Raw genomic sequence first — 19,429 nt, forward strand, 5'->3', positions numbered from 1 at the left:
GACAGCAACTCCACCACCTCCCTGGGCAGCCCATTCCAATGCCAATCACTCTCTCTGGCAACAACTTCCTCCTAACATCCAGCCTAGACCTTCCCTGGCACAACTTGAGACTGTGTCCCCTTCTTCTGTTGCTGCTTGCCTGGCAGAAGAGTGGTCAGGCACTGGAATGAGCTGTACAGGGAGGTGGTGGAGTCACCAACCCTGGATGTGTTTAAAAGTTGCTTGGCTGTGGTGCTTGGGAATATGGTTTAGGGTGAGCCTTGTAGAGTAGGGATATCAGTTGGACTTGGTGATCCTGGGGGGGCTTTTCCAACCTGAATGGTTCTGTGAGCATTTTCCTTCTTTCAGCAGCACTCCTGTCCCTGCCCACAGCAGCCATTTAAGAAGAGCAGTCAAGTTTTACACCTCCACTTTAAGCTCCCTTTCCAGGCATGGGCAGGAGATGGGAGCTCAAAGCACATTCCCCAACCCAAGGTGGGGGGGATGCAGTGCTCTGGGACCAAAGCGGGATGGCCCATGGGGACACCAGAAGCAGGAGGACAGGACACATGCTTTTAATCAACTCCCACTTTCCCCATCCAGGCAAAGCAATGGTTTGCTCCCAAAAACAGGCAGATTAAAGACTCTGGGCATAGGCTGCAGGGTGCTGCATGGGGTGCAGGTGACAAAAACAGTCAGATTAAAGCCCCTGGGCACAGGCTGCAGGGTGCTGCATGGGGTGCAGCTGACAGCCAGCAGTGCCCATCACCAACTCCTGTTCCTCAGCACAAGGCACCACTTCAACTCCTAACTGAAGAAGCCTTCCTGTACACAATAGGAGGAGCTGATAAAGTCCCTATTTTTGCTGCCACGTGCTGCATTATCCACTTAAGAGAGTTCTTTTTGCTCTTTAGTGGCAAGAAACAGAGCCGGGGGGAGGCAGTGCTCACCCTGCATCTGGGTTCTGCTTTGCTTTGGCATCTCCATTAACCCCTTTCTTCCCACAAGGATTCCAGAGAACCATCCCCACCGGTGAGAGCTGCCAGAGCACAGCACCTCAGAACCAGCTGCAGAGCCAGCCACCCAGCCCCATCACCTCAGCCTTTTCCCAGAGGAGGAAAAACCCAAAGCCCACCTTGCCCAGAACAGCTTCTCACTAAGGAGGTGCTCCCAGTACTGAGCCGTTGGGCTTGGCATCAACCAGGCCACTTCTGACAGCATCAGCTGCCTGCTCCAGCCCCTGAGGCTGCTTGGAGCAGCTTTGGATGGGATGGATGCAGCAAGGCTGGCAAGGAGCTACAGGCACCGAGGAGCTGCACAACACACTCCTCCCCATGGGTCTTCCCTGGCTGGAACACTTCCAATGCTTCACAGGCTCCAGGAGGCTCTAATCCAGCTCTGGATGTAGCAGGGAAAGAACCCTAAGCTTTAGGGACGTGCAGGATGTCCCAGATCACAGTATCACCAAGGTTGGAAGAGACCTCACAGATCATCAAGTCCAACCCTTTACCACAGAGCCCAAGGCTAGACCATGGCACCAAGTGCCACGTCCAATCCTGCCTTGAACAGCTCCAGGGACGACGATGGTGCCAGGGAGGTGACATGCACCTAACACCCCCACAGGCTCTCCATGGGGACCTGGGGAAACATTCCAGCTGACAGCCCCGAGGCACTGCAGGAAATGGGGATCAGCGAAGGGAGCCTCCCACAGTCTTTGAGAGGGTTTTGCATCAGGAATTCTGGATTCAGCTTTTGAGAACAGCCTCAGCCTGGGTGAGCATCCTGGCTGCTGCCTGCGGATCCTGACAAGCTGCTCACCAGCTGCTGCAGCCAGGTACCCGGAGCTGCTCAGCAGGCAGCACCCAAACAGGACACAAGCAGCCTGGGAGAGGATTATCACTCGGGAAGAAACTGGGAATAATTAGTGCTGAGCTGGCATGGCAGAGCCTGCCCAGCTCCCTCCTTTGCCCTGCTCATGCTGTCACCATCGTTTGGTTGCATGACTCTTGCAGCTGGCTCTGCTGGCTCCTGCACAGGGCATTCACTAAAAGCAGCACACAGGGAACTCAGGTGGCTTTAGAAAGCAGTGTAAGCACCAGCACTCTTCTGAGAACAAGTGACAGGACAAGAGCAAAGAGCCTCAAGTTGCACCAGGGGAGGCTTAGGTTGGACATTAGGCACAATTTCTACCCCCAAAAAGGCTGTGAAGCCCTGAACAGGCTGCCCAGAGCAGTGGTGGAGTCACCAGCACTGAAGGCATTGAAAGCTCTGTGAATGTGATGCTGAGGGACATGGTTTAGTGGTGACCTGGCAGAGCTGGGTTAATGGTTGGAGATGATGAGCTTAAAGACCTCTTCCAACTAAAACAGTTTCATGCCTGTGCATCAGGCCACAAGGAAGGCAGCAGCCCAAGCCTCTGTCTCCAGTCAGCTGGGAAAAGAGATTGTCAAAGCCACAAAGCAACTTCTGGGTGTTCTGCCCAGCTCAGGTTTCTGTCAGAAGAACTATGTGCTCTGCTGAGAAGAAATAACTGAGAAGCAGATTGGGATCTGTCACAAGTGGCACCAGCCCAAGTCTGCAAATGGGTCCAGAAATTACCTTTTTCCAAGAGAAAGGCAACTGGGATGGGAGGGTGAACACATCTGTGCTTTGCTTCACAGCTCCTTCAGCATGAGCAGCATCTCCCTGCAGCCAGGACCTCACAAGCAGAGCTGAGCCAAGCCACCTCCCTTCTGCTGTCCTCCCTCACAAGGAGATGCACACAGAGGGGCAGGGTCATGCACACAAACCTCCTCCTCCTCAGCTCCCAGCACCAGTGGACTGTGAGGGAGGATGACAAAGTTACTGAAGCTCAGTCTGATCATAGGCAAATCCAAGCTTGACCTTTCTGCATCTCCTGTGAGAGCAGTGGTGGTACCTGGCCATGCTAATCTGGCTGGGATGCTGCTGGAGCAGAAGGAAAACCAGCAGAGATGGGAGCAGGGGCAAAGGACCCTTTCAAGGAGATCAGGTAGGTTCTCACGTTTCTATCTGGGCTCTGCACTGCTCCTCAGGGAGCAATTCCAGGGCCTGGGTGACACAAGGTCCTGCTGCTTGACAGTGCCAGGAGTCTGGAACAGGGAAGGTGCCCTACAAAACCTCAAGCAACCTTCACTTCAGCACACCTCTGCTCTGCAGAGAAACAGCAGCCATGGGCACTGAAGCACCCAGCTGTGCTGCAGAGCCCCAGACAAGCCCTCTCCTTCTCCTCTGTGTGTCGGTGGAAGCAATGCCTTTAAGCAGGGGGGACTCCATGAACTGGAGCAAGCAACAGCCATGGCAGAGAGCACTGCAGTAGCTGGAACACAGGAGGAGTGCTGGCCCTGGGGAGAGCAGGACAGGATTCCTGCCAGGGGATGCTAAGCATCATCCAGCACCAGAAAAACTGAGGGAGGACTGCTTGTAAGGGCCTGTGGTGACAGGACAATGGTCTGACAGGAGGGCAAGGCAGGTGACAGTGGTTTGAAAGCAGGGCAAAGCAGATTCAGATTGGACATTAGGAAGAAGTCCTTCACTGTGAGAGTGGTGGGACACTGGAACAGTTTGCCCAGAGAAGTTGGGGATGCCTCAACCTTGAAAGTGTTTTGAGACCAGGCTGGATGAGGCTTTGAGCAACCTGGGCTAGTGGAAGGTGTCCTGCCCATGGCAGGGGGGGCTGGAACTAGCTGGTATTTAAGGTCCCTTCTAATTCAAGCCATTCCATGATCACTTCCAGTGCAGCATGCCTTGGCTCTTGTCTGCTGAACCCCTTGTCCCCCAGCATGGCAACCAGAGCCATTCTGATGCCTCAGGGAAGCAGCATTGCTCAGTCTACATCCAGGAGATGTCCCAAGCCAGCAAGGGAGCCTTTCCCAGCAGGAATTCTCCATAACTGCCACATTTATCTCTCTTTCTCTGCAAAATTAAAGTGAATGACCACACCTCAGAGGCTTTGGGAGCAGAGCTGTACCCTGGCCACCTCTCCTGTGACCACATCTCAGAGGCTTTGGGAGCAGAGCTGTACCCTGGCCACCTCTCCTGTGACCACATCTCAGAGGCTTTGGGAGCAGAGCTGCACCCTGGCCACCTCTCCTGTGACCACATCTCAGAGGCTTTGGGAGCAGAGCTGCACCCTGGCCACCTCTCCTGTGAATGACCACATCTCAGAGGCTTTGGGAGCAGAGCTGCACCCTGGCCACCTCTCCTGTGACCACATCTCAGAGGCTTTGGGAGCAGAGCTCTACCCTGGCCACCTCTCCTGTGACCACATCTCAGAGGCTTTGGGAGCAGAGCTCTACCCTGGCCACCTCTCCTGTGACCACATCTCAGAGGCTTTGGGAGCAGAGCTGCACCCTGGCCACCTCTCCTGTGACCACATCTCAGAGGCTTTGGGAGCAGAGCTGCACCCTGGCCACCTCTCCTGTGACCACATCTCAGAGGCTTTGGGAGCAGAGCTCTACCCTGGCCACCTCTCCTGTGACCACATCTCAGAGGCTTTGGGAGCAGAGCTGCACCCTGGCCACCTCTCCTGTGACCACATCTCAGAGGCTTTGGGAGCAGAGCTCTACCCTGGCCACCTTTCCTATGACCACATCTCAGAGGCTTTGGGAGCAGAAGCTGTACCCTGGCCACTTGTCCTTCTGCTATGTCACAGGCCAAGAAAAGTCCCCACAGGCACCAGTACCCTGCTCACCTCCTGCCAGGTTTCATGTTCCCAGTGACATGGGACTGATAAGTCTCTGGCTCTGCAATACTCAGTTACAGTCCATATTGTGCAGCCCTGAGGAGACCAGACTCCAACACACATCTCAGCAACCTAGGTCAGTGTGCAACAGCCTTGCAGAGGATGAGCTTCCCCCCTGCTTACCAGCATCTTCCAGCTCAAGCTCTAAAACCAGCTCTCCCCCACCCCTATCCTTCCTTCACCCCATCCTCATTGTTTCCAAAGTGCTTGAGGAAACAACACAGGAACCTGACTGTGGTCACCAACAGGAAACCATCTGGAGATGCTTCTGAGAGATCGTTTTGGGGTGGGAAAAGGCAGGTGTTGAGCTCTCAAGCTGAGCACCAACCCAGGCAGGAAACACTTGAAAATTGGCTGAGAAGACAGTTATGGAAAGAGCAAACACACAGCTCCAGTGCTCAGTAGCCACCACCTCCCAAAGGCATCAGGATTCAAGGAGCTCAGCAGGAGAACTGCTGTTGCAGTACACAAACCCCAAGCACCAAGACATCTGTAGGAACCACTCAGAGCACTTGTATCAAAGCACCATCAAGGACAGCTGAAACTCAGAGTCTTCTCTCAAGAATCCTCAGTCCACAGTAATGGCAGAGCCATTCAGGGCCATCAGGACCTGCCCTGCAGAGTCTCTGCTTCTGCAACAAATCCATAGAGTCACAGAATGGTTTGGGTTGGAAGCAAACTTTCAAGGTCATCCAGTCCAACCCTGCTGCAGTCAGCAGGGATGACTGCAGCTAGAGCAGGTTGCTCAGAGCCCCAGATAACCTGACCTGCAATGATTCCAGGGATGAGGCATCTGCTACCTCTCTGGGCAACCTGGGCCAGGCTCTCACCACTCTCAGTGTAAAAACTTTCTTCCTTCTCTCCAGTCTGAATCTCTCTTTTTTTAGCCTCAAGCCACCACCCCTTCTCCTGTCATAAGAGGCCCTGCTAGAAAGTCTGCCCCCAGCTTTCTGATCAGCTCCTTTAAGTACTGAAAGGCCACCAAAAGCTCTCCCCAGAGCTTTCTTTTCTCCAGGCTGAATAACCTCAACTCTCAAGTTGTGCCAGGGGAGGTCTAGGCTGGATATTATGAGGAAATTCTTCCCAGAAAGAGTGACTGGCATTGGAATGGGCTGCCCAGGGAGGTGGTGGAGTCACCATCCCTGGAGGTGTTGAAGCAAAGCCTGGATGAGGCCCTTAGTGCCATGGTCTGGTTGATTGGCTAGGGCTGGGTAATAGGTTGGACTGGATGAGCTTGGAGGTCTCTTCCAACCTGTCTGATTCTATGATTCTACAATTCTCTCTCAGCCTGGCCCCACAGCAGAGGACTTTAATCCCTCACATCATGTTTGTGACCTCCACTGGACCTGCTCCAACAGGTCCTCCAGCACTTCATGCCCTGCCACAGAACGAGAGAGCAGAAATCTTTCCATTTTTGAAACGAGCTGCTGCAGTTGCAGGCAGTGCTGCAGTCACATCTAATCAGGGTTTAACACTTCATAACCTATTTTTCCTCCACTAATCCCCTGCAGCAGCCACAAGCTCCACCAGTGGGATGTCCATCACCACCAAAACCAGCCAAGGGCAGAGGCACCATGGCCAAAACACCCCCATGGAGCCCCACCACAAGCACCACAGTGGCAGCTGTGGTGCTTCTTCAGGGTCAGGCTCCTGTCCCAAGACAGCTTGACTCAGTAAAACAAAGATGGAAAGGAAATTGCTTGGGGAAAACAAAACAACAGCCCAAACCTTTTATATTCCACAGGGGTGGAGAAGAGGGCACAGAAAAGTTGATCTCTTGAGCCTAGAGCCCTTCCCTAAGCTTCTGGGAATGCTGGTGGGTAGCAAGTTACCCATGGCACAGCAATGTGCCCTTGTGGCCAAGGGAGCCAATGGGGTCCTGGGGTGTGATAAGCAGAGTGTGTCCAGCAGATCAAGGGAGGTTCTCCTCTCCCTCTACTTTGCCTTAGTGAGACCTCATCTTGAGCACTGCCTTCAGTTTTGGGGCCCCCAGCTTAAGAGGGAAAGGGATCTGCTGGAGAGGGTCCAGCAGAGGGCTAGAAGGATGATTAGGGGACTGGAGCACTGCCTGGTGAGGAGAGGCTGAGGGAGCTGGGGCTGTTCAGTCTGGAGAAGAGAAGACTCAGAGGGAATTTAATAAAGGTTTAGAAACATCTGAGGGCTGGGGGTCAGGATGGGGGTGGGGACAGGCTCTGCTCACTGCTCCCTGGGGTAGGACATGGAGCAATGAATGTAAGCTGCAGCACAGGAGGTTCCAGCTCAACAGAAAGGGGAACTTCTTTCCTGTAAGGGTCCCAGAGCACTGGCACAGGCTGCCCAGAGAGGTTGTGGAGTCTCCTTCTCTGGACACTTTCAAGGCCTGTCTGGATGTGTTGCTGTGTGATCTCTGCTAGACTGTGTGGTCCTACTCTGGCAGGGGGTTTGGACTGGATGATCTCCTTGGGTCTCTTCCAACCCCTAGCATCCTGTGATCTGTGATCTCCCCCATTTCACATTTATAGACCTGCCTGTTCTCTTTCTTTCTCTCTCTCTCTCTCTCTCTTTTTTAACTGGATCTTTGTTTGTAGAACAAATTCTCTCAGTGGCCATTTCAAACCAAAGGAACCTTTGTCAGGGCTTGTTTGACAGCAGCAGATTAGAGTAAAATAAGGTGCACTTCTGAAGGTGGTTTTATTTGTTGTTAAGATGCAAAGCCTCTGCTGCATCCAGGCACAGCATCCAGCCAAGGAATGGTTTCTGGCATGCACCAAGAAGTGTGGCTATTGGAGAAAGCCTCTGAGAAAGGGATTGACATATAAAAACTAAAATTAAAAATGGGATTAACTCCTGGGCTGTGACATGATCTGTTTCTTCTTTTCATGCTTCTGCCTCACATCTCTCTTCATTCTGGTTTTGAGCAGCTGCTTGCACAGCTCAGAAGCTAAGAAAGCTCTGGGCAAGTCTGGGGCATTTTCATAAGCTTTCCTTTGGATTGCAGTGTCTGAGGTTCAGTGCTGGGCTGGGCAGCCATGGAGACACAGGCACACCCCCAGCCTGGACTGGACCATGAACTAAGAGCTTTTTCCATAACCCAACAGGATTTCTCTGTTGCCAATGAATGATTTTTAAGTGGTTGGTGCTGGGCTTGAACCTCCCTGGGCTGCCCAGGTTGGTGGAGGAGTCACAGTCCCTGGAGGTGTTCAAGACTGGATGAGGCACTTAGTGCCGTGGTCCAGTTGACTGGACAGGGCTGGGTGCTAGGTTGGCCTGGATCAGCTTGGAGGTCTCTTCCAGCCTGGCCAGTTCTATGATTCCCAGCTCTTTGCAGCCAGCCCTGCAGCATTTGAGCACAAGGGCAGATTGAACTGCAGCTCATCACTGCTCGGCCTGGCAGGAGAACTGGAAAGAAGAACCAGAGCAAAAAGCAAAAAGCCAGGATCACCCCAGGAAGGACTTCAGGAGATAGCCCCAACCACACCTGGCTGAACCCACCAGCTATGCTGGTACAGCAGCCCACACCCAGAGCTGGGGGGAGGATGCTGTCAGCTTGCCATGCAAGATTAATCAGTTCATGAATAATGCTCAAAAGGGCCCATTAAATGCAACGCTTGGGTGAGCCCACACGGAGAGAAGAGCAGCAGCAGGGACCAGGCTCCCTCCCCAGGCTGGACCACAGGCTCACAGGATGCTAGGGGTTGGAAGAGATCCAAGGAGGTCATCCAGTCCAATCTCCCTGCCAAAGCAATCTAGCACAGATCACAGAGGAACACATCCAGGCCTTGAAAGTGTCCAGAGAAGGAGACTCCACAACCTCTCTGGGCAGCCTGTGCCAGTGCTCTGGGACCCTTACAGGAATGAATTTCCTCCTTATGTTGAGCTGGAACTTTCTGTGCTGCATCTTACACTCATTGCTCCTTGTCCTATCCCAGGGAGCAAGTGAGCAGAGCCTGTCCCTCCCTCCTGACCCCCAGCCCTCAGATAGTTATAAACCTTTATTAAATCCCCTCTGAATCTTCTTTTCTCCAGACTAAACAGCCCCAGCTCCCTCAGCCTCTCCTCACCAGGCAGTGCTCCAGTCCCCTAATCATCCTTCTAGCCCTCTGCTGGACCCTCTCCAGCAGATCCCTTTCCCTCTTAAACTCAGGGCACCCAAAACTGACCACCCAGAACTGAAGGCAGTAAGCCCCCCCAGAGAGTTCCAAGTAGGAACCTGTTCCTGGGAGACATTCAAACCTGAACTTCAACCAGAAGCCACACACACAACACAGCTCCTTCAAAGCCAGGCTCTGTTGAGTGATGCCCAATGACAGGGCAAGGGTCAATGGTGGAAGCTGAGGCATAGGAAGTGTCACATAAACATGAGGAGGAACTTTTTCCACTGTGAGGGTGACAGAGCACTGGAACAGGCTGCCCAGGGGGGTTGTGGAGTCTCCTTCTCTGGAGATACTCAAAACCTGCCTGGATGTGCTCCTGTGCGATCTGCTCTGGGTGATGTTGTTCTGCAGGGATGAGCTTTCAAGGTCCCTTCCAACCCCTGACATGCTGTGATTTCTCTGAAAGCAAACAACCCTGAACCTGTCCAGGATTATGGAAATCCTGGCCCACTTCCCACCATTACTCACACCAAGAGCTAATAATCAGCCTGGCAAAATGAACCTGCTCCTTTGAGCTCATCTTCAGCCCAGCATTGTGCCTGTAACAGCAACGACAACAGCCAGCAATATTTCTTGGGTTTCCCTGGGATTCGTGGGGCATGTTAATTAAATGTCAGTTTGTTATTCAAACAGACCTGTTGAGACTCTGCAGCACACATCAGCAGTGCTTCCATTCCTCCTCCCACCAGCCTGCACTGACTCCAACCGGAGTTCAGTGTCTCTCCGTGTGAGCTCGGCAGCAGCCCAGCCAAGAGGGACCTCTGGACTCCCTTCCTCGACCTCCTGCTCCAGGAAGAGTAGTCTTGGAGGCTATACTGAGTTGCCCACAGCCCCCTATGAGCCAGATGTGTTCTAGAACCCTCCAAGGATGGCATTTTCCCACCTGCCCAGATTCCCAGAGGCTTTGACTCTCCATTTCTCAGTGGCATCACCGAGGATGCACAGTATGCATGGCTCCTCTTGCCCTTTTCCATGAGTGTGACAGTTTTTCCAGCATTAGGAGAGTCTTTCAACAGCCAAAATCTCTCAGAGATGACTGAGAGGGCTCTGAGGTGACATTGGCTGGCTCTGGTCCAGGCCCAGCCTTGTACACTGTGCTGAAGTCTTGGTCCTGCTCTGCTCTCAGGGTTTCTCACCCCATGCAGCTGTGTGCAGGATGCCTTGCTGAGAGCCAGCTACAATCCCCACGTGGGACAACCAGTCCCTACACACCAGGATCACAGGAAAGGCTGAACCCAAACCACCTGAACCCAACGTTCAGGAGCTAGAAAAAGCCTCTCAGGTTGCACCTGCCAAGTCCTAGGGACAAATAAGAACTGTCTGCTTTGGCATCTCCCTGGCAGGAGGGGAGAACCTTCTTCCAAACTGGCACCTTTCCTCCAGAGAGAGAGGAAAGAGCATGTTTCAGAGCCATGTGTGAAGCCATGAATGAACCAACTCCTCCCCAGCAGGAGCCACAACAGTAGCAATTCGCTTGGAAGCAATCCCCTGCTTGGCAAACCCACCCAAGAGTGGCTGAACGAATGGGTTCGCACTGAATGTCTGAGCTCTCTAACAAAGCCGGACCTGCCTCAGCCACTTACAGACCTAAGAGACCAAAAGCTTGGGGAAAAACCATCACAGGACCTAGCTTCCCAACCCCCCCTTGCTGTGTAAGTGAAAGCAAGCGGCTAAGCACCAGCGGCAGCTCAGCTCCTCAGCGCAGCGCTGCTCCTACAGCCGGGCCGGCGAGGCAGGCGCTGGCAGCGCAGCCCTGCACAGCTGCTCGGCAGCTGGGCTGAGGCTCCTGGAGCTGCCCTACCTTCGGTCCTGATGGTGAAGGGCGAGTCCCCCAGGCGCTTGGCTGAGAACTGTCCCCCCAGCGATGTCATCAGGAAGCACAGGGTGAAAAATCCGATGCCCAGCACGAATATCCTGCGGGAGGGAAAGCAGAGCTGTAGCAAGGCGTGAGGAGGAACCAGCTCGCTCCTGGGGCAGCCTCTCCGCACCCTTTCTTTGGGGCTGTCTAGAAGAGGCAGCTGGGATAATTTTCGCCTCCTTCCCAACTCTCCCCTATCCCCGTGGCTCACTTCAAGCAGCCTGGACAAGGAGCATCTCTGCAGCCTCAGCCCAAGAGCACACCAAGCACCTCACCCCAACCACAAGCCAGACCCACATGCACTTCAAGGAGAGCCTCGAGAAGCTTCTGCCCAAAGCCTAGCACTGAAGAGGCAGGGTTTGCTTAAGAACACCCTCCAAAATCTGATGGGCAGACCTTGAGAGGGAGCAGAGGACTTGCACCTGGAGGGGGAAAGCTGAGCCAGACCACATCACTCTTACAATGCTCCACAAGATCCAGCCCAGTCACTCAGACCACAGCAACCACTACAATAAACAATGCTCATTTTCCTCCTGGGAGAGCCCAGAGAAAAGGGAGACCTTGTACCTTCCCTTCCTCCCAAAGGATCTTAGAAAAAGCCTTTTTGTTCTGTTTAAAGGGTGTTTTGTTCCCCCTGTAACTAGGCCACCAGCATCTCCTGCACGGTGCAGGCAGCCTTGTGTGTGGCAGGATGAGGACAGACCACTGCTGGTGGCACACGTGGGAGCCTGGGACCACCTTATCACCACTTTGTTCATCTGGGCTGTTAGGATATGCCAGGCAGGAGGCCAACCCAGGCACAGCTCCTGGCTGAGCTCTTGGGCACCCCCAGCTGTGAGAGACGCAGTTCTTAGCACTGCTCTTATCCAGATCAACAACATTGTGGGGTGGTGAAGAAGCTGAAGGCAGGAGCTGTGTGCAAGCAGGAGGGTTGTGTTGCACCAAGGACTAGAAAGCCAGGCCTTCCCCTCTCCCTGGTGTGCAAGCAGAGCACACTGCACTGAGGGGTGGGCATCTGGCATCCTTCCACTGCTCAGAGGTGGAGGTGCAGCATCCTCCAACAGGAGGCAAGGCAGTGCCAGGCACTCAGGGAATGGTGGCTGTACTGGATAAGTCAGCCAGCCAAACCCAGGGAAGGCTTCAAGGAGGAGAAGGAGAAAAGCCAGCTGCCTGCCAGCCAGCCTGGTGAAACCACAGCTTTGTTTTCAAACAGACAGACTGTGGGTCAGGGAGCTGAGCAAGCCCTTGGGATGCTGCTGAAGGGTCTAGAGAACAGGTCCTATGGGGAGCAACAGAGGGAACTGGGGTTGATTAATCTGGAGAAGAGGAGGCTGAGAGGAGACCTCGTTGCTCCCTACAACTCCCTGGAAGGAGGTTGAAGCAAGGTGGGAGTTAGTCTCTTCTCCCAAGGAACAAGAGACAGGACAGAAGAAAATGAGCACAAGTTGCACAGGGCAGGTGTGGGTTGGGCATTAGGAAAAGTTTCTTTGCTGCAAGAGTGGTCAGGCATTGGAACAGGCTGCCCAGGGAGGTGGAGGAGTCTCCATCCCTGAAGGTGTTCTAAAAGCATGTAGACATGGCACCTGGGGACATGGCTTAATAGCCCTGGTGGTGTGAAGTCAGTGGTTGGACTCAACGATCTTAGACCAACCAAAGCAATTCTGTGGTTCTATGCCCACTGGCATTGCTGCTTCTCAGCATCTCTGAGCCAAAGGGGAGCAAACCACCAAGGGCAGGAACCAGCAACTTCCCTTTACAAGTACACAGCATTACCTGCAGGGCTCAGGAGCTGCACACAGAAACACAGCACAGCCACCCAACGTCCAGATCAGGCTTTCTCTAGAGAGGGAACACCACAGCCTTCCATCTAATCATTACTGTGTAGTCAAAAGATGAGGAGCCAGACATTAAGTCTGGGCTACACAGTGCCAGCATTGCAATTATCTGTTGCTGGAAAGGGCTGGCAAACAAAGAAACTCACTTCCAAGCACTCCTTAAGCCCAGGAGATGTTGTGGAGAGCTGAAGTACAGTGTCAAGCAGCTCAAGAAGGACTGGGCCTCCCCAGGGAGATCTACTGGAGTTGCTCTCAGGGCAGGTTCTCCATCTCCCAGCATGGCTAGGCTTGCTATGCAAGAGGGGCTCCTAGGCAAGGCACAGCACCTTCATGGGACCCCACAAGCTCCTTACCTCCATCCCACCAGCTCCAACACTGTTCTTGCACAGCCACCACACTTCTGAGCTTCAGACCCAGGGGAGCTTTGTTCTCAGCATTGGAAAGATGAAGAGTGCAAGGTTTCCTCCACCTGCTTTGAGGGAGATTTACTCCCATCCACCCCCACTACTACTGATGAGCCCTGCCCCATCCCCAGCTGGGTCCCAGCAGATCAGGGTCACCTGGCCATGGGCTTTGGGCTCATGAGCTTCCCATCCCATTCTCACCTCCCACCAAATCAAGAGGAAAAAAAAATCACTTGGGGTCATTAGCATTAACTAACTCTGCCAGCAGCACATTCAGCACCAGCACTAACCCTTCAGCCAGGCACTGGGAGGGCAGCTAGGCACCGGGAGAGCTGGCCCACCCACGAGAGGGGATGCTGAGCTGCATCATAAAGCTGCCCAACATCCCTATGCAGGCACTCAGGGGACTGAAGCAGCTCGAGTCCCTTTTCTTTTTGAATGAGCCTGCCCTGGGGGATGCAAAGCAGCCATACAGGCTATAAAAAGCATCGTGCACTCAGACACTCCAGACTCCCATCCCTAAAGGCCTGCCCATAGGCTGCTGTATCCTACGAGCAGCCACAGCCATCCTCCCCCCCTCCAGCAGATGCTGATGATCATCGAGCTGCAGCACTTGCACACAGAGATGACTACAGATCTCAGCCCCCCTCCCAAAGCAGACCTTGGAGAAGGGTTTTCAGAGAGCTGCGGTCCAGCTCCAGCAGGGAGGTGATTGCAGAGGCATCAGAGCATTCCTGACGCTGTGAAGCAATGTGGTGTCCCACAAGTGGCTTGGAGAGGGGGTGATCTGGGGACGTTGGACTATTCCTGTTGTCATAGCCTGTGCCTAGCCACACAGCACTGGATCTGGAAAAGGCTCTCAGGAGCACGAGAGAGGGGACTGTAGCACCCAGCTTGGCCCTAGAGGGGTGAATTTATCCTTAGAGCAGGAGGAGGGGCACTGTCTGCTCTGGCATCTCCCTGGCAGGAGGGGAGAACAGCAGAGTGGAGAAGGCACAAGCCAAAGGAGAAGGAGGAGGAGGTCAAAGCCAAGCCAAGTCCTGTGTCATGGGGTCCCCCTTGGGAGCATGTCAGGGTACAAAACCCATATGAAGTTCCCACCCTGCTGCCAGCTGCCCACTTCCTCAAAGGGCACCTTAACAAAACGTCACCTAAAGAAACAATCAGAGCTGATCCTTCTCTTCATTCTCACCCCTCTTATTGACAGGATCTTCATCATTATGCAAGACCTTGTTTACCCAATTTAATCCTCATAATCATACTCTGGCAAAGAGGGATGGATAAAGACTCAGTATAAAGGCAAACAGGAGGAAGGGAGAAGAGAGAAAAGGAAGGAAGGAAAGGAGGAAGGGAGGGAGGGAGGGAAGGAGAGAAGGAGGGAGGGGAGGAAAGAAAGAGGAAAGAGAGAGGAAAGATGTAAAGAGAAAAAAAGGAGGGAGCAAAGAGCAAAAAGGAGGAGGCAAAAAGGGGAAAAAAAGGAGGAGGCAAAAAGGGAAAAAAAGAAGGAGGCAAAAAGGGAAAAAAAGGAGGAGGCAAAAAGGGGGGAAAAAGGAGGAGGCAAAAAGGGGGAAAAAAGGAGGAGGCAAAAAGGGGGGGAAAAGGAGGAGGCAAAAAGGGGGGAAAAAGGAGGAGGCAAAAAGGGGGGGAAAAGGAGGAGGCAAAAAGGGGGGAAAAAGGAGGAGGAAAAAAGGGGGAAAAAAGGAGGAGGCAAAAAGGGGGGAAAAAGGAGGAGGCAAAAAGGGGAGGAAAAGGAGGAGGCAAAAAGGGGGAAAAAAGGAGGAGGCAAAAAGGGGGGGAAAAGGAGGAGGCAAAAAGGGGAAAAAAGGAGGAGGCAAAAAGGGGAAAAAAAGGAGGAGGCAAAAAGGGGGGAAAAAGGGAGGAGGCAAAAAGGGGGGGAAAAGGAGGAGGCAAAAAGGGGGAAAAAAGGAGGAGGCAAAAAGGTAAAAAAAAAAAGGAGGAGGCAAAAAGGAAAAATTGAGGGAGCAAAGGGGGAAAAAGAGTAAGGAAAGGAAAAAAAGGAGGAAGGAAAGAGGAAAAAATGACTAAGGAAATATGAGACAAGATCTTTTTCAGTTTGACTGGATTACAGAGAGAGTAGGGAGATGCAGAACAGTTTCTCCCTAAAAAATAATATAAACATGGGGATGAGAGCCTAATTCCTGTGCTTAAGAGAGAAGTGAATCCAGCCCAGCAGCAGTGCCCCAGGGTGCAGGGAGGTTGCAGGGATGGACTCTCAGTCCAAGCACTTTCATTTCCTTGATGTTGTGCTGATGCTGTCCAGGTGAATAAAAATGCTTGGCCCAGCCTTAACTGAGCAGAAACTCCTTATGCAGAAAACAAGTAAAACATACCAGAACCCAGATTTTCAGAGCTACCCACCAGATGCACTGGGTCCTCTACCCCCAAAATTAAGTCTAGCAAGACCATGGAGCTCTAAAGACCAAGTAACATCCACTCTGCATGCTGGCTTTGCCTGTCACCCCACATCACGTTTAACTCATCACCCAGGCACTGCTCTGGTGCCAAGTGTCTCTCCACACCCTCCTCAAACTAAAATGTTCACAGTTCTGGGTTCTGGCTTGGTGCCCAAAAGAGAGGGAAGCCAATTTTTTTCCAAGTCTTCAGTGAGAATTGAAAGTGACACCCCAGTATTGCAGATGTTGTTGCATGAGGCTGGAAGCTGGATGCTGCCAGGAGGGTCTGAGTTTGGAGGCAACAGAGGGAAGAAGTCCAGCAGCACCCATGGGACAGGGCTGGGACACTGGGACTGGCTGTCCACGGTGCTGTACCACCCAGCTGGGACCCAGAGGGAGGACATTACACAGGTGCCTAGGGAAACCAAGGGCTACAGAGACAGGTAGTACCTTCCATTGAGCATGTTTCCAGCACCCAAATCTCCTGAGCCCAAAAGCTGAGCCATGGTTTCTAACAGTCAGGCTAACAAAATCTGCTCCCTCTCCTGCAGACCTTGTTCTGCTCAGAGCCCGACACCATTGCGGTGCTGCCGAAGCGATGCTCAGCCATGGGGATCATCCTCCACAGAGGGGACCAGAGGGAATTCTCTAACTGGCCAATGTTACAGACACACACAAAGCCTGGCTCTGGTTTCCAGCTGGCAAACCTGTCTGAACTCCCATGTTCTACAAAGCCAAGAGCTGGGGGAGCTGGGCCAGGACTCCACAGTGAATCCTTGCCCAGATCCAGCACTGTCACAAACACCCTTTTCTGCTGAGATGAAGTCAGAGCCATCCTTGGACAATTCTGCCAATGGTTGCTCCACCGATTTTCTCTCTCTCCCCTCCCCAGTTGCTGCAGGCACCTTCCCAGCTGAGGGCTTTGCATTGCTTTGCTCAGCATGCCTGGAGTGTGGCTAATGAAATGTTTTGGTGCAAAGGGCCAGGTTTCCTGTTGCCTGTTTGCTGATGGCACCACTGCCAGGAGCCTGCATCAGGCAGGGAATCACACCACAGGCTTCCCAAGAGCAGAGAGGCTTTGCCCAGCCAGCAACCAGCACCTGTTTTAGAGGACCCATCCTGGCTGCCAGGATCTTCTCCCTCTCCTGTAGGTCACCCCTGATTCACATCAGCTAAGAGTGTGTGGTGCTGATTCCTGGGAAGCAGTGCCAATGTGCACAGGTTATGGCTGGAGCAGGGCATTAGGCAGCAGGGACTAGGCTAGGAGCAAGGTGACACAGGACTATGATTGGAAGGGTCACACTCAGCATGGCACCAAATATGGAGAAGGTGCAGAGCTGAACACTGTGGAACAACAGAGAGCACCTCAAGGATTTCTCCTCTTAGGCAGGGAAAGCCTGACAGGTTAACAACAGGGTAACCCCAGTGGTTCCAGTGAGACCCATACTGGTCTGCACAGGTTTGGGAGCAGAAGCCAGCCCAGTGCATGCAGACAAGCTCTGCTCCCAACATCAGGGATTCTCCAGCCTGGTGTTCTTCTGCCGTCACAGACCCTTCATCACCACACGTCCTCATCTCCTGTGGGACTTCGTGGTCACCTTGTGATTCACTCTCTGTGCTCCCCCAGCCTGATCCCATGTCACTGTTAAAAATGAGCTTCCCCTGCCCCAGGGGTGATGCCCAGGGCACAGGGATGCTCAGGTCAGTCACTTAGAACCATAGAATCAACCAGGTTGGAAGAGACCTCCAAGATCACCCAGTCCAACCTAGCAGCCAGCCCTATACGGTCAACTAGCCCACGGTACTAAGTGCCCTTTCTCCTAACATCCAGCCTATGCTTCCTCACTACGGACTTCAAAGCCACTTCAGAAAGCAAAGAGCCAAGCAAGGAGCGGCCCCCGGGGTGCGTGTGTCCTTCTCTCACAGCCATTTCCACTCTATGCTCAGAGCAAGCCCGAGCCGTGGAGATGCTCACACATCTCTGCTCCACCGACACCCCCTTGATCACCTTCTTCAGCCCGGGGGCACCGCCGCGGCATCCAGCAGCGGAGTCCCCGCAGGGCAGCAGTGCAGAGCCAGGCAGCACCCGGGCAGAAGCAGACAACATCCCCAAAGCCGAGGGATTCACAGCCCCGTCCTTCCCCCCAGCTCTGGGCGGCAGCCTGGGTTAAGCGAAAAGGCTACGGATAGATCCCTGCGGTGATCCTCAGCTCCCAGACACAGCAAGGAGCTCTGGCAACCACCAGGCTGGGCTCACCTCACCCTTTGCTTCACCATCCGGCACCTTCCCCTTCCGCGGCTTTTTGATCCCTCTCCCCATAGACAAACCAAGCAATTGCCGGCATCTGCCATGTGTCTCCAGCCCGGGAGCAACCAAAGCGCATCTCCGGTGAGACGAGGAAGCTGGAGAGCAAGGGCTGGAGAAGGGGAGCGAATGCACAGGGGTAAAAATGGGGAGAGTTAAAAAAAAAAAAAAAAAGAAAAAGAAAGAAAGAAAGGAGCAGGAGGTGGGCAGGAGGTGCTGGAACCGTGGGCTGTCAGGCTCAGGTATCAACCCCAGCCCTACTGCCAGCTCAGGGAGGATTTCAAACGCCCACCAGCACCAGCAGATTTAAACCAGAGGAACCGGTTCCCCCCGAGCACCAACACCTGGGAGAAGGGTATTAAACAGACAGCAGCGAATGGACCCCCAGAAGGTACCGGCGTGGCGAGCGAAGAGGGAGGCAGCAGTCAGCCAGTGCTGCAGGACCGGAGCTGACCTGCGGGCAAAACTTGCCTGGCTCCCTAGCATCCTCCGCTGGACTCAATCCTCCTCCTCACAGCGACCCCTCAGACCCCCACGCAAAATACGCTCCGACGACGGCTTCCCACCCGTCAGGACCAGCACAGGGCAGAGGGGAGGTGGGAGCAGGGCCAAGACCCCTTCAACTTTACCTAAAGGGTCTCAAGGTGACGAGGCATCTTCTGACCATTATCTTCCCATCCGCGTTGACTGTGAGCATCGTTCAAAGTTACCCGGGGGGGAGCGGGGAGAGGGAGACCCCCGCACACAGCCCCCCACCCACCCACCGACCCAGCGAGCGAGGCTCAGCGGGGGCTCATGGTGGGGTGCGGAGCGGGGTGCGGATTGCTCCGCACCTCCCCGCCCGCCCTGGCCCTACCCGCTGCCTGCCCAGCCCATTGCCGGGTCAGCTCCGCTCCCGCGCAGCCCGGTGCGGGGCTCCCCGCTCCGTTCCGCTCCGCGCAGCCCCGCGGATGGCAGCTCCGCCCCGCACTGCCCCGCACCGCCCCGCGGAGCCTGCGCCGGGCGCTTCATGCCATCTAGCGGCAGCACGGCTCGGAAATGGGGAGGGGGGGAAGTCTCCGGCGGGGGCATTCCCCTGGGCGAGGGGGTGCTGGCTGATCCCCGTGGGGGTGGAGGTATTTTGGGAGTGGGATGGATGTTTTGCAGCTGGGAGAGTGGTTGCATCCCGAGGTGAGGGACAGCTCCTGGCGTGGGGACTGTCGGAGCTGGGATGGTCCTTGGTTGTGAAAAGAGAGGGGGTCAAATCAGCGAGTAAGCCCCGAGGGTGCTGCGTGCTTTGGCGGGGTGCGAAGAGCAGGGCAGAGTCGGCTTCGAGGGAAAAGGTGGGGCGGGAGGCTGGCTCTGGCAGCCCCTGCCTGCTTTCCTTCCCCGCCACCCAGCTGTCTCAGCGGGGAGGAGGGCATAGTCACAGCCCATCACGTCTTCAGGCACCCTGCCTGCTGCCGAGAGGACCAGGGTGGAGTGCGGGGGCCGGGGCAAGGAGGCAGGGAAGTGTCCTTGGGAAGACAAAGAAGGGGCCATGAGAGCTGAGGCAGAAGGAGCAGCTGCTGAGCTCAGCAGAGGTGTTTCTAGCTCAGTGTGAAAGGTGACAGGCACGAAAAGCTTCTCAAAGCTTGGCCCTGAACGTGCACAGAGCCCAGAGGCACCCCATCTCCAGTTCCCAGCTCAGGGGTGCCCAGCTGGCATGGGTACACCCCATTGCCGGTGAGGGAGGGCAAGCGATGCCCATGGGGCGAGCC

At 54.3% G+C, this 19,429-nt stretch overlaps 1 protein-coding gene across 1 annotated transcript in view; it reads right to left on the bottom strand.

Annotated features, from left to right (window-relative positions):
• Positions 1-18,636, bottom strand: part of MGAT5B (alpha-1,6-mannosylglycoprotein 6-beta-N-acetylglucosaminyltransferase B) — an 80,964-nt gene extending 62,328 nt beyond the window's left edge. Inside the window, 2 exon segments of the mRNA XM_064151733.1 lie at positions 10,676-10,788; positions 18,320-18,636. Of these exon segments, the coding sequence (XP_064007803.1) occupies positions 10,676-10,788; positions 18,320-18,387 (181 nt within the window). The 5' untranslated portion in view covers positions 18,388-18,636.
• Positions 18,637-19,429: the final 793 nt, after the last annotated feature.

This window comes from Pogoniulus pusillus, chromosome 11 (genome assembly GCF_015220805.1).
Source record: "Pogoniulus pusillus isolate bPogPus1 chromosome 11, bPogPus1.pri, whole genome shotgun sequence".
NCBI classification, from domain to species: Eukaryota; Metazoa; Chordata; class Aves; order Piciformes; family Lybiidae; genus Pogoniulus; species Pogoniulus pusillus.